Below are 15,646 nucleotides of genomic sequence, written 5' to 3'. Positions count from 1 at the left end.
CTCATCAGACACCACTTCTTACTATAAATACAACCCTGATCCAATTTTAGTGTCAGATCCTACAAATTATATTACGACCAATTCAGTATAACAGATAGGACAATCCATAATAATTATCTGAATGTAATATAACAGGATAAACAAGAAAGAACAACTTAATTAATAGATACAGCCATTCCAAACACTCACAATGTTCAGAAATCAGTAAGTGAAACACCAGAAATATGCTGAATTAAAAGAGGAAACTGAAGGACTATGGAACATGAACAGAGTACACATTATCCCAATAGTAATATCTACAGGTGGTATCATTCCAAAGTCACGACACAATAGCATTAAGCAGCTCAGGCTACACAGCAATATTTATGTAAATCTTCAGTAAGCCACAATACTAAACACCACTAGAATAGTCTGGAAGCTCCTAGCAATTGAGAAATGTCTGTGCTTGGCTATGCCCTTATCTCAGGTTTTATCAGCTTGAGTTGAGAAAAAGTAAAAATATAATAAATAAATAAATAATACTAAGAACATGAGTTTTAGAGTCCTTGAAAGTGACTGCATAGGTTGTGAAATCAGTTTAGTGTTAAGCTGAGTGCAGTTATCCATGCTGGCTCAGGAGTCTGATGTTTGCAGGGTAATAACTGTTCCTGAACCTAGTGGCATAGGACTTAAAGGCTCCTGTATCTCCTTCACGATGGCAGCAGTGAGAAGAATGCCTGGCCTAAATGGAAGGGGTCCTTGGTGATGGATATTTGCTATGCTTACATTCATTGGATAATTCATTGTGTATGAGTTGGGACAACATTTTGCAGTTGTACAAAGACTTTGCTAGACTGCACTTCTGCACAGCTCTGAACAACATACAACAGGACGGATGTTTTGGCAATAGAGTGCCGAAGAGATTCACTGGGATGTTGCCTGGAAATGAGGTATAAGGAGATATTAGGTAAGCTGGAATGTAGGAGGTGAGAGTTGACCTTATAAAGGCTTGTGAAAATACAAGGTGAATAGATACTAAAATCGGCAATTATGTGGAATGAGCTGCCTGAGGAGCTAATGGAAACAGATATAATTACAAAATTCAAAATATGTTTTGACAGGCTCTTGTATAGAAAATGCATAAAAAGGAGATGGACCTAATGCAAGCAGATGGGATTAGTGTAGATACGCATGGATGTAGGATATGTGTGAGTGGTTGGAACAGTCTCGGTGGGCTGAAGGGTCTGTTGCAATGCTGTATCTCTCTATGGTGATAAATGGAGTACACCCTGTCTTAGCTTGAGAGCTCATGGGGTTGAAGATGGGCGGATGGCAGCTGGCTCCCAGCCTGCCCACTGTAACTCCATTGCAGCTAAACACCCCAACCTGCATTGTCAAACACAGGACAAACATTGAACGAAGGGAAGGCAATCTGTGGGTGGACTCAGGGTAAAGAGATCATGTTATTGTCTCCTGAAGACCACAGCACTTTGCTCAAGGCTTATTATTCTGCACCTTGCCCACTTTTGTGTGATATGAAGCCAACTTTTGCGAAGAACCCTCTCAGCCCGAAATGCTGACTGTTTATTCCCCTCTTTAGATGTTGCCAGCCCTGCCGAGTTCATCGAACTGTGAGACTCTGGTTCCACTGGCCTCTGCACTGTGTGTTGTGTGTGTTGCTCAAAATTTTCAGCACCTTCAGAAACTCTTGTGTTTACCATTCCCTTCGAGTCAGTTGGGATGTTCCAAATGTCTCTGTGTGAGCTGAGAACTCATATAGTGTCCTGGAGGCCAGAGAGGAAAGGCTCTTTCAGAGTCTGAAATTTTGTTTTTAATGGTGTGGAGGAGGTTAAGATTTTATAAAAGTGGAATTGATAGGGTAGATTGCAAGAACCTTCTCCTGATATCAAATATCGATAAAATTAGAGAATTTAGAATAAGAAGTAAGAACTTCAGAGCTAGAGAGGATCAGGTGGAGCGTTTTTCACACAGATAGTGGTGAGTACCTGGAATGCACGACCTGAGAGAATGGTGGAGGAAAAGTTACTGACATCAGTTAAGCGCCTAGGCATCACTTGACTCATCTAGACATTGAAGGTGACGGGCTGAGTGCTGGAAAATGGGATTCATTCAAATGGGAGTCCACTGGAAAGCATGGACAAACTAGGATGAATGGCCTGACTCCCTGTTGTATGGATCCATGAAATCAAACCAGAATATGTTGGAAATACTCAGCAAGTCAGGCAGTGTGTGAGGGGAGAAAAACTGTGACAAAATTTAAATGAATTATTTGAAGTATTTGTAACATTTTTCGTTAGGCTACATTTCTGAGTGACTTTCAATTTTTGCTTGAGCAGAGGCTCAAACAGCCACCCTCCACCACCCGGCTCTATACCATCTTGCATTGAACAACTTTTCCATTAACTCCATGCCTGCTACACTGGGGGCGTTTAGGACAGCAACGAAGGTCCTCCATCTCTGGCGGTGTTCAGGGCTTCCTTCATCGTGTCAGTAGCTTCCTCGCTCTCTTCATTAATGTCAATCATGGAAGTCCTGAGTGAAGGCTCAGAGATACCATCACACTCAGATGTAGAAGGAATCTTCATTGCTGTCTCTGTAACAATTTTGATTTATCAGTCGGGGTTGTTAGCCCTGACCTGAACCCCTGAACCTAGAGGGCTGGCGGATCACTCTTAGTCTGTCCTCTACCCTTTGACCTGTTTGGCATGGGTGACCCCAACCAAGAGCCAAAGTATAAAGACCTGACTCCAGCCAATATAGCTCTCTGGGTCACTGAGGTACACAAGCCTCCAAACCCTACGACAAGGCTGTGGTCCTCTTGGAGGATTAACTCCATTACTTCCTCAAAATTAAAGCTGTAGCTTTGTGAATCTGATTCGGACCAAGCTATTTGTGTACCTGAAGCTACAAACATTCAGCTGGAGGAACTCAGCAGATCAAGTGGCATTTGTGAGGGAAAAGGAATTGTCAAAGTGCCAGGTCAGAATCCTGTATCAGGACATCAAGAACCATTCCTTTCCTCCCACCAGTACAGCTTGAGATCTCCCAGCAGATTGTTTATTACTCCAGATTTTATCATCCCCAGTTCTCTCCTATGCCTGTCTCTGAATAGATTAGGTGGAAGAATTCTTCCTCCAGCACTGATTCTTTTCTTTCTTGACATATTTTTCAGGGGATATAGAGTCATAAGACCATAAGGTAGCTGGAGCAGAATTAGACCATTTGGCCCATCAAGTCTGCTCTGCCATTTCATCACAACTGATCCATTCCCCTCTCAGCCCCAATCTCCTGCCTTCTTCCCTTAACCAATGCATGCCCTGACTAATCAAGAACCTATCAACCTCTTCCTTAAATATAGCCGATGACTTGACCTTCACAGGCACCTGTGGCAATGAATTCCATAGATTCACCACTCTCTGGCAAAATAAATTCCTTCTCATCCCCGTTCTGAATGGACATCCTTCTATTCTGAAGCAGTGCCCTCTAATCCTAGATTCCCCCACTATAAGAAACAACTTCGCCACATCCACTGTATCTAGGCCTTTCAACATTCAATAGGTTTCAATGAGTTCCCCCGTCATTCTTTTGAATTCCAGTGAGTACAGGCCCAGAGAAGTCAATCAGTCCTCATATAGTAATCTTTTCATTCATAGAACCATTCTCATGAACCTCCTCTGAACTCTCTCCAATGTCAGCACATCCTTTCTTAGACAAGAGGCCCAAAACTACTCACAATACTCCAAGTGAGGTCTTACCAATGCCCCATAAAGTCTCAACATTACATCCTTGCTTTTATATTCTAGTACTCTTGAAATAAATGCTAACATTGCATTAGCCTTCCTCCCCACCAACTCAACCTGCAAATTAACCTTCAGGGAGGACTCCTAAGTCCCTTTGCATCTCAGATGTTTGCATTTTCTCTCCATTTAGAAAATAATCTGTGCTTTTATTTCTTCTACCACAGTGCATGACCATTCAATTCCCGACACTATTCCATCTGCCACTTCTTTGCCTATTCTCCTAATCTGTCTAAGTCCTTCTGCAGCCTTCCTCATAGAGTCATAGAGCATTATGGCACAGAAACAGGCCCTTTGGCCCATCTGGGCTCTGTTAGCCTGCTTTACTGCCTAATTCCATCTACTTGCGCCCAGATCATAGCACCCATCTCATCTATATACCAATCTAGACTTCTCTTAAATTAGCCAATAATATATAAGAGCTTACCAAAAATTTTTTTTCAGATATACGAAGAATAAAAGAGAGGCGAGAGCAGATACAAGAAAATGCTGCTCGAGAGGTAGTAATGGCGGATAAATTTAGTAAAATTTTGCATCAGTAGTATGCCAGAAATTCAAGAGCGTCAGAAGGGAGAAGTGAGAGCAGTTGCTAATACTAAGGAGAAGGTGCTAGGGAAGATGAAAGGTCTGAAGATGGATAAATCACCTGGACCAGATGGACTACACCATAAGTTTCAGAAAGAGGTAGCTGAAGAGATTATGGAGGCATTTGTAGTGATCTTTCAAGGATCACTATGGTTCTAGTGGACTGGAAAATCGCAAATATCACTCCACTCTCCAAGAAGGGAGGGAGGGAAAAGAAAATAAATTATAGACTGGTTAACCTGAAATCAGTGGTTGGGAAAATGTCGAAGTCCTTTATAAAGGATGACTATTCAGGGTGCTTGGAGGCTCATGATAAAATAGGCCAATCAGCATGGTTTCCTTAAGGGGAAATCTTACCTGACAAATCTGTTGAAATTCTTTGAGGAAGTAACAGGCAGGAGAGACAAAGGAGAGTCAGTGGATGTGGCTTACATGGATATTCACAAGGCCTTTGACAAGCACCACACATGAGGCTACAAATCAAGATAAGAGTCCATGGCATTACAGGAAGGATAGCGGTGTGGATAGAAGATTGGCTGACTGGCAGGAGGTAAAGAGTAGGAATAAAGTATGCCCTTTCTGGTTGGCTGCCAGTGCCTGGTGGTGTGTCGCAGGGGTCGAAGTTTTGATTGCTTCTTAACACGTCATATGTCAATGATTTGGTTGATGGAATTGATGGCTTTGTGTCCAAGTTTGCAGATGATATGAAGACAGCTGGAGGGGCAGGTAGCTTTGAAGAAGCAGGTAGTCTGCAGAAGGACTTAGACAGATTAGGAGAATGGGCAAAGAAATGGCAGATGGAATATAATGTAGGAAAATGTATGGTCATGCATTTTGGTAGAAGATTTACAAGTGGATACTATCTTCTAAACTCAGAAATCAGAAGTGCAAAGGTACTTGTAAATCCTTATGTAGGATTCCCTAAAGGTTAATTTGCAGGTTGAGTCAATGGTAAGGAAGGTAAATGCAATGTTAGCATTGACTTTGAGAGGAATAGAATATGAATCTGAGGATGTAATGCCGAAGCTCTATAAGGCATTGGTCAGACCACACTTGGCATACTGTAAGCAGTTTTGGACTGCTTATCTAAGAAAAGATATGCTGGCATTAGAGAGGGTCCAATTTTGATCTCCTTATTGCAGTTTTGGTCTCCTTATTTAAGAAAGGATGTGCTGATGTTAGAGAGAGTACAGAGAAGATTCACTAGAATGATTCCGGGAATGAGAGGGTTAACATATGAGGAACGTTTATCCGCTCTTGGACTGTATTCCTTGGAGTTTAGAAGAATGAGGGTAGACCTCATAGAAACTTTTCGAATGTTGAAAGGCATGGACAGAGTAGATGTGGCAAAGTTGTTTCCCATGATGGGGGAGTCTAGTACGAGAGGGCATGACTTAAGGATTGAAGGGCGCCCATTCACAACAGAGATGCAAAGAAATTTTTTTAGCCAGAGGGCGGTGAGTCTATGGAATTTGTTGCCACGGGCGGCAGTGGAGGCCAAGTCATTGGGTGTATTTAAGGCAGAGATTGATAGGTATCTGAGTAGCCAGGGCATCAAAGGTTATGATGAGAAGGCGGGGGAGTGGGACTAAATGGGAGAATGGATCAGCTCTTGATGAAATGGAGGAGCAGACTCGATAGGCCAAATGGCTGACTTCTGCTCCTTTGTCTTATGGTCCAGAGGAGGCTCATAGGAATGAATCGAGGAATGAAAGGAATAACATATGAGGAGCATTTGATGGCTGTGGGCCTGTACTCACTGGAGTTTAGAACTGAAGTGGAATCTCATTGAACCCTACCGAATATTGGAAGACCTAGACAGAGTGGATGTGGAGAGGATATTTCCTACAGTGGGGGAATTTAAGACCAAAGTGCACATCATCAAAATAGAGGGACTCCCCTTTTTAACAGTAATGAGGGGGAATTAATTTAGCCAGAGGGTGGTGAATCTGGAATTCATTGGCACAGATGGCTGTTGGGTGAAGGGGCAAATCATTGGGTACATTTAAAGCAGAGGTTGATAGGTTTTTAATTAGTAAGGACATCAAAGGTAATGGAGAGAAGGCAGGAGAATGGGGTGAGAGGAATAATAAATCAGCCATGATAGAATAGCAAAGCAGAATCTATGGTTTGAACAGCCTAATTCTACTTCAATGTCTTACGGTCTTAAATGTTACAAATGACCCATACCTACTACTTCCACTGGCAGCTCATTTCATTCCACACTCTCATTGCCTCTGGGTAAAGAAGTTCCCTCTCAGATTCCTCTTAATAGTTTCACTTTTCACCCTGTATCCATGACCTCTAGATCTTGTCTCACCCACCATCAGGAGTAAAAGCCTGTATGTGTTCACCCTAACTATACCCCTCATAATTTTGTATACTGCTATAGGAACTTATTTTGGACTAGATTTTATTCTACAATAAATTTCTTAGATGCCATAGTGAGGATTGAATTCAAGTTCACCGGATTAGTGCAGAACTGCAGATATTCAAATTCAAATCCAAAGTTCAAAGTGAATTTATTATAAAAGTACATATATGTCATCATATACTACCCTGCCATTTAGTTTCTTGCAGGCCCTCACTGTAGAACAAAGAAATTCAATAGAATTAATGAAAAACATTACACATACAAAGACAGACAAGCAACCAATGAACATAAGAAGACAAACAGGAAGAAACAAAACAGTATTGATAAGTAAGTAATATATAATATATAGAGAACATGAGGAGTCCTTGAAAGTGAGTCCATAGATTGTGGAATAGTTGGGGTGAGTGAAATTATTCACGATGGCTCAGGGGCATGGTGGTTGAAGGTTAGTAACTATTCCTGAACTTGGTGGTGTGGGGCCAAAGGCTGCTGTACTTCCTTCCTGACGGCAGGAGTGAGAACAGAGCATGGCCTGGATGGTGGGGGTCCTTGATGATGGATGCTGCTTTCTTGTGGCAGTGTTCCTTGTAGGTGTGCTCAATGATAACAGGGCTTTTCCTCTCGCAAGCAAGAGAAAATCTGCAGATGCCGGAATTCCAAGCAACGTACACAAAATGCTGGAGGATCTCAGCAGGCTAGGCAGCATCTATGAGATACTGTTTGGCCCACAGATCTCTGCCAGCATTTTGTGTGTGTTGCCAGGGTTTTTCCTTCCTAATGGACTGGGTTGTATTCCCTAATTTTGTTGGCTTTTCCATTCATGGGTGCTGGTGTTTGCACACCAGTTTACGACGCAAGGAGTCATGATACTCTTTACTGTGTGTCTATAGAAGTTCATCAAAGTTTTAGATGGCATGCCGAAGAAAATAGAGGCACTGCCATGCCTTCATTGTAATGGCATTTACATGCTAGTCCCAGGGCAGATCCTCTTGTGGTAAACTATATATATATATATATATGTTGTAACTGGGTTACCTGTCTGGACACGCCCCTCTGCTGACTGCCCCTGTGGCTCCTCCCACAGACCCCTGAATAAAGGCGATTGCGCCATTGCTCCTCCTCTCAGTCCAGGGGCAGATACTCAGCATGCTGGAGGTCACATTTTACTGCTAATAAAAGCCTTCCAGTATTTACTCTGCTTCCAGTCTTTTGGGGTTTTTGATAGTGCATCACTCTGAAATAACACAAAGGAATTTAAAGTTACTGACCCTGTCCACCTCCAATCCCCAGGTGAGGACTGGTTCCTGTATCCCTGTCTTCCTCTCCTGCAGTCAATAATCTGCTCTTTGGTTTTGCTGACATTGAGTGAGAGGTTGTTGCTGTGGCACCATTCAGCCAGATTTTCAGTCTCCCTCCTATACGCCAATTCATCACCAGCTCTGACTCAGCCAAAAACAGTGGTGTCTTCAGTAAACTTGAATTTGGCATTGGAGCTGTATTTAGCCTCACATTACTTGCAAAACAAGTAGAGCAGAGCGCTAAGCGCATAGCCTTGTCTGAATTCAGATTCAGATTCAGATTATATACATATATATATATATATATACACACACACTGGGGTAGAATGATATTCCTGCCTCCCATGATACTGTCAGAGTAAACAGTACACATGGAAATAATTAATTACACAATCACTGCAGAAACAAGTGCAACAGAAGGTTATAATTAAAGAGGTACAAACTGATATTGTGCTGAAAGAAATACAAGAGTGACAACAATACAAGAATTAAAGTTTTGAAAATACGGCAGCACCACTGGGAGAGGAATGGGAAGGTCTTATAGCAGTGGGGAAGAAGCTGCTCTTGAGTCTGGTTGTCTGGGCTTTCAAGCTCCCGTACCTTATCCCAGAAGGGAGAAGGGAACTGCCTTCCACTGGACGTTTTGGTTCTGACCGATCTGTTTCGTTTGCTTGCAGTGAGCTCCACCTCCAAGCTCCCCGGAATACGGAATTACCAGGTGGTGAAACCGCGCAGGCTCCACGTCAAGCAGAAACGAGAGAGCGAGGTACTGTATGGTGCAAAGCCCAGTGTCAGGCTCACAATAGCACCTCAGCATGTGGGCGCTTCAGTCAAAGGGTTCGCGATGTGGAGCACGGGTCCTGCTATTACATTGACATACAGAGAGATAATGTTTCCAAATGAAACAAGACCTTGTAAGTCCTTGTTGCTCATCAGGGATATGAGGATGGACTTCCCAAGGTATAAAAAAAAATGTGGATACCACTGTGAGACTCTCCTTTGTCCTCATTGCAGACTCCAAATAATCAAGAACTTATCCTGGAATATTCTAAAAGTATTAATATGCATTAATAAACACATTAAAACTTCTAAATTCCTAAAAATCAAATGACGTTAGCGAACAATCTACCTCGATTGAAACTTGCAAGCAGTGGTTTTTATGAAAAGACACAATACAGCTTTGGAAACAAAAATCTGTCTCTCAGAAAAGTACACAGTGGAGATCCACTTGACCCAAGTGTTATGGAAACTCTTTACAGAGATAGTGAATAGTTCCTTAATGTTTATATAGATATATATTTGTTGGAAAATAATTCACATTGGACTTGGGACTAGCTTGTGAGTTGATGGACCTGGGGATAGCAAATCAGTAAATAGCAAGGTCTGAATGTACTGCACTCTAGAATGGGCAGAGAGAGGGAAATCTAGAAGAGTAATGGTGATGGAGGTTTCTAATGGCGTAGCAATGCAGTGTTGGCTTTAGTCAGTAATTTAGCCAGAGGATAACAGGCAGAAAAACTGAAAGCTAGTGATCCGGATCTGAGTGGGAGCAGAGTTGCCAATCAGGTCTTTAGATATACAACAAATTCTAAGTTCATCTTTCTTAAAATTTGCTTCAATTGAGGTCTGTTCTGTTGCAGGGTCTTTATCCATCCGTTGTTCGGTATGGAGTACCTGTGGAGGGCAAAGAGGTTGTCATACACCTCGAGAAGAATGAGTAGGTGTCTTTATTCCAAGAATTATACCAGTACGGTTGCATAAGAGCCTTCAGAGGGGTTGGTGATTTTCCCTATTTTTCTCCCCAGGATTGGGTTGCTCCGGACATGCCGTGCCACAGAATAGTCTGCCCTTTGTTTCTGACCAGGATTCCCCGAAGATTCCAGAGAAATCAGGAATAGCTGTAGGCAGTGCACCAACATCCACTGCTCCCAAGGGGTTGGAATGAAGGGGTGGGAACTTCAGAGAAAGGGTGCGGATCACAGTGTGAAAACACAGGGCAATGAGGGTCCTACTCTTCATCCTAATCAATGCAATGTTTGAACTTGTCTTTATACCATTGGTAATCCTCCTTATGCCCAACTCTGAAACCCTGCACTAAGTAATTTGGAGGCATTGGCTGTGTGAGTGCTGAGTGGCCGTCACCCCATAATGAAGAGAACAGAATGAGGGACATAAAATCAGGTGAAGACCACAGCCAGTGATGACAGAGGAGAATTGGTCCATGTCACTTCAAAATCACTGTCCTCCCTCCTTCTGCATCAATCACTACACCATTACCTCAGGACCCAACCTTCAAATACCTGGGATGGTAGGGTGCTCAATACCCTAGGCAAATATGTAAGAATGTCTAGGCAGACAATGACCCTCCTGCCTGAAGCCCCATGCCGGAACCCAGCAACCAGCCTGGTTATATCCTTAGGTGAGAGGTCACTAAACAACCATACTGTTCGGCCAAATCATACTGTGACTTCTGTCCCCAGTCAAGGTGACAGATCTGCGCATTGCATTAGTTTCTGCTACCACCAGTCATATTAATAGCTAACCAAAGCAGGTTAAAGCAGATTCTTATGTCTAAATTCCATGACGCCAATTCCTATCTCTTCACCTTACAGGGGTCTATTTGCCAAGAACTACTCAGAAACCTACACATTGGAGAATGGGACTGAAGTGCAAGACACCCCGGTCTATCTGGTGAGTATAGCACAAACTGCTCTATATCTAAGGAAAAGTAACCACATTACAGGGCACAGAATGTCTCTGCTGAATGATTTTGTTTAATTCCTTCCATTAATCCGACATGGCTTTCAGTTATGCCTCTTGAAGGCTCAGGAAGTGTCAAAATTAATGCCAGCCCATGAAATACTGGCCTGTTTTACAATCAGTTACTGAATCTCCACTCTCTATTTTCATAAGGCTTTAGTACTTGAGATGATTGAAATATAAACCACACTCTGCTTGAGCTTGATCACCATTCAATGACTGACGTGATCATTAGGCAGGTCATGTGATCTTTGATTCTAAAAGCAAGCTGAGTCTTGAATATGCTTGTTGACCAGGCAAGGGGAGCACAGCAGTTTAGGAAGAAGGTTGGAGAATGAGCTTGAAAGAATAATGGAGAAGGCTGGAGAATAGGGTTGAAAGAATAATGAATCAAATGGTGAAATAGACTCACACACAAGGAATCACACATTCTGTCTCTCTCTCTCTCCTTTTTCTCCCTCTGTCCCTCTGACTATACCTCTTGCCCATCCTCTGGGTTTTCCCCTCCTCCCGCTTTTCCTTCTCCCTAGGCCTCCTGTCCCATGATCCTCTCGTACCCCCTTTGCCAATCACCTGTCCAGCTCTTGGCTCCATCCCTCCCCCTCCTGTCTTCTCCTATCATTTTGGATCTCCCCCTCCCCCTCTCACTTTCAAATCTCTTACTAGCTCTTCTTTCAGTTAGTCCTGACGAAGGGTCTCGGCCCGAAACGTCGACTGTACCTCTTCCTAGAGATGCTGCGTTCACCAGCAACTTTGATGTGTGTTGGTGGAATAGACTCGATGAGCCAAATTACCTCACTCTGCTCCTGTGTGTTTTGGTCTTCAGTAGAGCTGCTGTTTCACAGTTCCAGCTGATGGGTTCCATTCTGACCTCTGGTGCAGTCTGTGTGGGGTTTGCATGCTCTTCCTGTGAATCAGAATCAGAATGAGGTTTAATACCACCGGCGCACAGCATGAAATCCATCAACTTTGCGGCAGCATTGTAATGCAATACTGGATAAATATAGAAAAAAAACTGAATTACGGTAAGTATAGTAGAGAGGAAGTGTTCATGGAATCAGTCTTCATTTAGAAATCGATGGCAGACAGGAACAAGCTGTTCCAGAATTGTTGAGTGTGCGCCTTGGAGCTTCTGTACCTCCTTCCTGATGAGAACATTGAGAAGAGAGTTGTTCTTTCACATCCCAAAGAAGAGAAAATGCACGGTCAAGCACTTTGATAGTAGAAATAAATGTGCGGACTATTTTCTAAACGGGGAGAAAATTCAGGAATCTGAGATGCAGAGGGACTTGGGAGTCCGATGCAGAACACCCTGAAGGTTAACTTGCAGGTTGAGTCGGTGGAGAGGAAGGCAAATGCCATGTTAGCATTTATTTCGAGGTCTAGAATATAAGAGCAAGAATGTGATGCTGAGGCTTTGTAAGGCACTGGTGAGGCCTCACCCTGAGTATTGTGAACAGTTTTGGGCTCCTCATCTTAGAAAAAATGTGCTGGCATTGGAGAGGGTCCAGAGGAGGTTCACAAGGATGATTCCAGGAACAAAACGGTTATCATACGAGGAACGTTTGATGGCTCTGGGTCTGTACTCGCTGGAATTCAGAAGGATGAGGAGGGATCTCATTGAAACCTTTTGAACATTGAAAGGTCAAGACAGAGTGGATGTGGAAAGGATGTTTCTCATGGTGGGAGAGTCTAGGACAAAAGGGCACAGCCTCAGGATAGAGGGGCACCCTTTCAAAACAAAGACGCAGAGAAATTTCTTTAGTCAAAGGGTGGTGAACTTGTTGAATTTGTTGCCACATGCAGCTGTGAAGTCCAGGTCGTTGGGCACATTTAAGGCAGAGATTGATAGGTTCTTGATTGGACATGGTATCAGAGGTTACGGGGAGAAGGCCAGGAACTGGGGTTGAGGAGGAGGTAGAAAAAGAGGATCAGCCATGATTGAGAGACGGAGCAGACTAGATGGGCCAGATGGCCTAATTCTGCTCCTTTGTCTTATGGTCTTATGACCCTAAGAGGGCATCTCCTGGGTGGTGGGGATCCTTAATGATTGATGCTGCCTTTTTGATGCACCACTCCTTAAAGATGACTTGGATTCTACAAAGGCTCGTACCTATGATGGAGTTAACTAATTTTGCAACTTACTTCGATCTCGTACAGTTGCCCCCCCCACCCCCCACCTCCATACCAGACGGTGAGCAGCCAGTCAGTATACTCTCTACGGTACATCTTTAGCTTTCGGGTGTTTTAGGAGACAAACCAAATCTCCTCAAACTCCTAATGGAATATAGCCACGGTCTTGCCTTTTTGTAGCTGCATCAATATGTTGTGCCTAGGTTTGGTCCACAGAGATAAAAGCACCCAGGAACTTGAATTTGCTCACTCTCTCCACTTCTGATCCCTCTATGAGAATGTGTGCATTTCCTCCACTCGGGATTCCTCTTCCCACATCCCAAAGACGTGCAGTGAATTGGGCACTGTATTTTGTCCCCAGTGTGTCAGTGAGTAGCAGGAAAGTTGATGGAGAAAATAAGTTTCAAGGGTAAAGAGAAATAAGGGAAAGATTGGAACTGATGCAATTACTATGAGTCCTGACGAAGGGTTCCATCCCGAAATGTGGACTGATCGTTTCCATGGATGCTGCCCGACCTGCTGAGTTCCTCCAGCGTGTTGTGAGTATTACGCAGCAGGAAGCAGGGGGTTGATGGGCTGAATAGCCTCCTTCAGAATCAGAATCAGGTTTATTATCGCCGACAGACATCATGAAATTTGTTGTTTTGTGGGAGCAATACAGTGCAGTGCATAAAAAAATTACTAATAGTTTAAAAAATAAATAAATGGTGCAAAAAGAGCGAAACAGTGAGGCAGTGTTCATGGGTTCATAGACCATTCAGAAACCTGATGGTGGAGGGGAAGAAGCTGTTCCTACAATATTGAGTGTGTGTCTTCTTGTCGACAGTGGGAGGGTAGAAGTGTGCGACTGGCACCCCTTGCGCCAGGCCGCGCTGTGTTGATTTTAGAGTCCCCATTCCCATCTGGTTTATAGACCATTTAGATGGTACCCTTGGGAGCCTACAGAATGTGTGTGCTGATTAGCCCAGGGCAAGAATACTTACTGAGTTAATTATCTACTCTAAAGCAGGTTTCTTCAGCAGGTTGCAACGTGTCTTGGAATGCACCATCACCAGCAGAGACAATCACAGCCCATCTGTAAACAAAATGTTCCAAGTGCTGGCGGTGTCTGTCATTCCAATCATGCTCGTTTAATCCTCCGTAAATATAAGTGCAGCTCCTGCATCTGGACACCAAGGAAATTCTTCAGAAGAAAGGGTGCATTGCAACCGTGCCTCAGTAAACACTGGTGATAATGCTCATGTTCTGGCGATTCAGGCAAGTGTAACACTTGGCCAGTGGGCATTCCTGTGGTCAGTGTCTGAAATCACTTGAGAGCAGGATCAGGCTCTCCGTGTGACAGCAGCACTACCTGCTGCGTTCTAAGTGGTCACTGACAGTCCCAGGCTACTTTTCCCAGAGCAACGCAATGTTTCTCAGCGGTGCTGTGCATTCACTTAGATTCTTAACTACAAGTTTGTCTTGGAGTCACAGATGCAGCTCAGGAAACAGGTCCTTAAGTCCATTCCAACTATCAGCCACTCATTTTTACACTAACCCTTTGCTAGCCTATTTCATTCTCCCCATATTGATTCTCTCCCACTCATCCACCAACCAGTGGCTAAGTAACCTACCAACTTGCAAGTCTTTGAGATGTGGCGGGGGAACTGGAGAATCAGAGGAGATCTATGTGATCAGAGGGAGAGCGTGCAAACTCTATTGAGCAACACACACAAAATGCTGGAGGAACTCAGCAGGCCAGGCAGCGTCTATGGAAAAGTGTAAGCAGCCGACACTTCAGGCAGAGACCCTTCATCGGGACTGTTTACTCTCGTCCATAGACGCTGCCTGGCCTACTGAGTGCCTCCAGCGTTTTGTACATGTTGCTTGGATTTCCAGCATCCACAGATCTCCTCGTGCTTAAAACACCATGGAGGTCAGGTTGCTGGAGCTGAGAGGCAGTAGTGTGTCACATTATCAGCATTCCCAGAAAGTTAATGCACTCTACGTCAATGCTGCATCTTATGTTTTGTAACTTCTCCTCTGCCACCCAGTTCCTAAATGGACATTGAATACATGAACACTAACTCATTTTTCTATATTATTTCTGTTTTGCACTATTTTTAATCTAACTATTTAATATACTTGTATGTACTTAATCGTGTGGGCACGTGGCCAAGTGGTTAAGGCATTGGACTAGCGACCTGAAGGTCGTGAGTTCAAGCCCCAGCCGAGGAAACCTGTTATGTCCTTGAGCAAGGCACTTAATCACACATTTCTCTGTGACGACACTGGTGCCAAGCTGTATGGGTCCTAATGCCCTTCCCTTGGACAACAGGGAGACTTGCAGCATGGACAACTGCTGGTCTTCCATACAACCTTGCCCAGGCCTGCACCCTGGAGACTGAAGACTTTCCAGGTGCAGATCCATGGTCTCGCAAGACTAACGGATGTCTTTTATTTTATTTTCATTTTATTTTATGTACTTACTGTAATTGATTTACTTATTTTTGTTTTCTTTCTATATTATCATGTATTGCATTGTACTGCGGCAACTAAGATAACAAATTTCGTGGCACATGCTGGTGATATTAAACCTAATTCTGATGTCACGTTGAGTTTACTTCAAGCAAGGCCGCCATATAACGTGATGACATATGCAATTCACGTATTTATGCATATAACCTGCAATAATTTATTTAAATGAACAAGAATGCTGA

At 43.5% G+C, this 15,646-nt stretch overlaps 1 protein-coding gene across 1 annotated transcript in view; it reads left to right on the top strand.

The window, feature by feature from the left end:
• LOC140201820 (zinc metalloproteinase-disintegrin-like MTP8) overlaps positions 1-15,646 on the top strand; it is a 92,529-nt gene that overhangs the window by 13,033 nt on the left and 63,850 nt on the right. The window contains exons 2-4 of the mRNA XM_072266523.1: positions 8,732-8,820; positions 9,695-9,771; positions 10,667-10,745. Coding sequence (XP_072122624.1) covers positions 8,732-8,820; positions 9,695-9,771; positions 10,667-10,745 — 245 coding nt within the window. The remainder of the gene's footprint in view (positions 1-8,731; positions 8,821-9,694; positions 9,772-10,666; positions 10,746-15,646) is intronic.

Source organism: Mobula birostris, chromosome 8, assembly GCF_030028105.1.
Source record: "Mobula birostris isolate sMobBir1 chromosome 8, sMobBir1.hap1, whole genome shotgun sequence".
NCBI classification, from domain to species: domain Eukaryota; kingdom Metazoa; phylum Chordata; class Chondrichthyes; order Myliobatiformes; family Myliobatidae; genus Mobula; species Mobula birostris.
The sequence above is the reverse complement of the archived record's forward strand: the minus strand, read 5'-3'. Positions and strand labels throughout refer to the sequence as shown.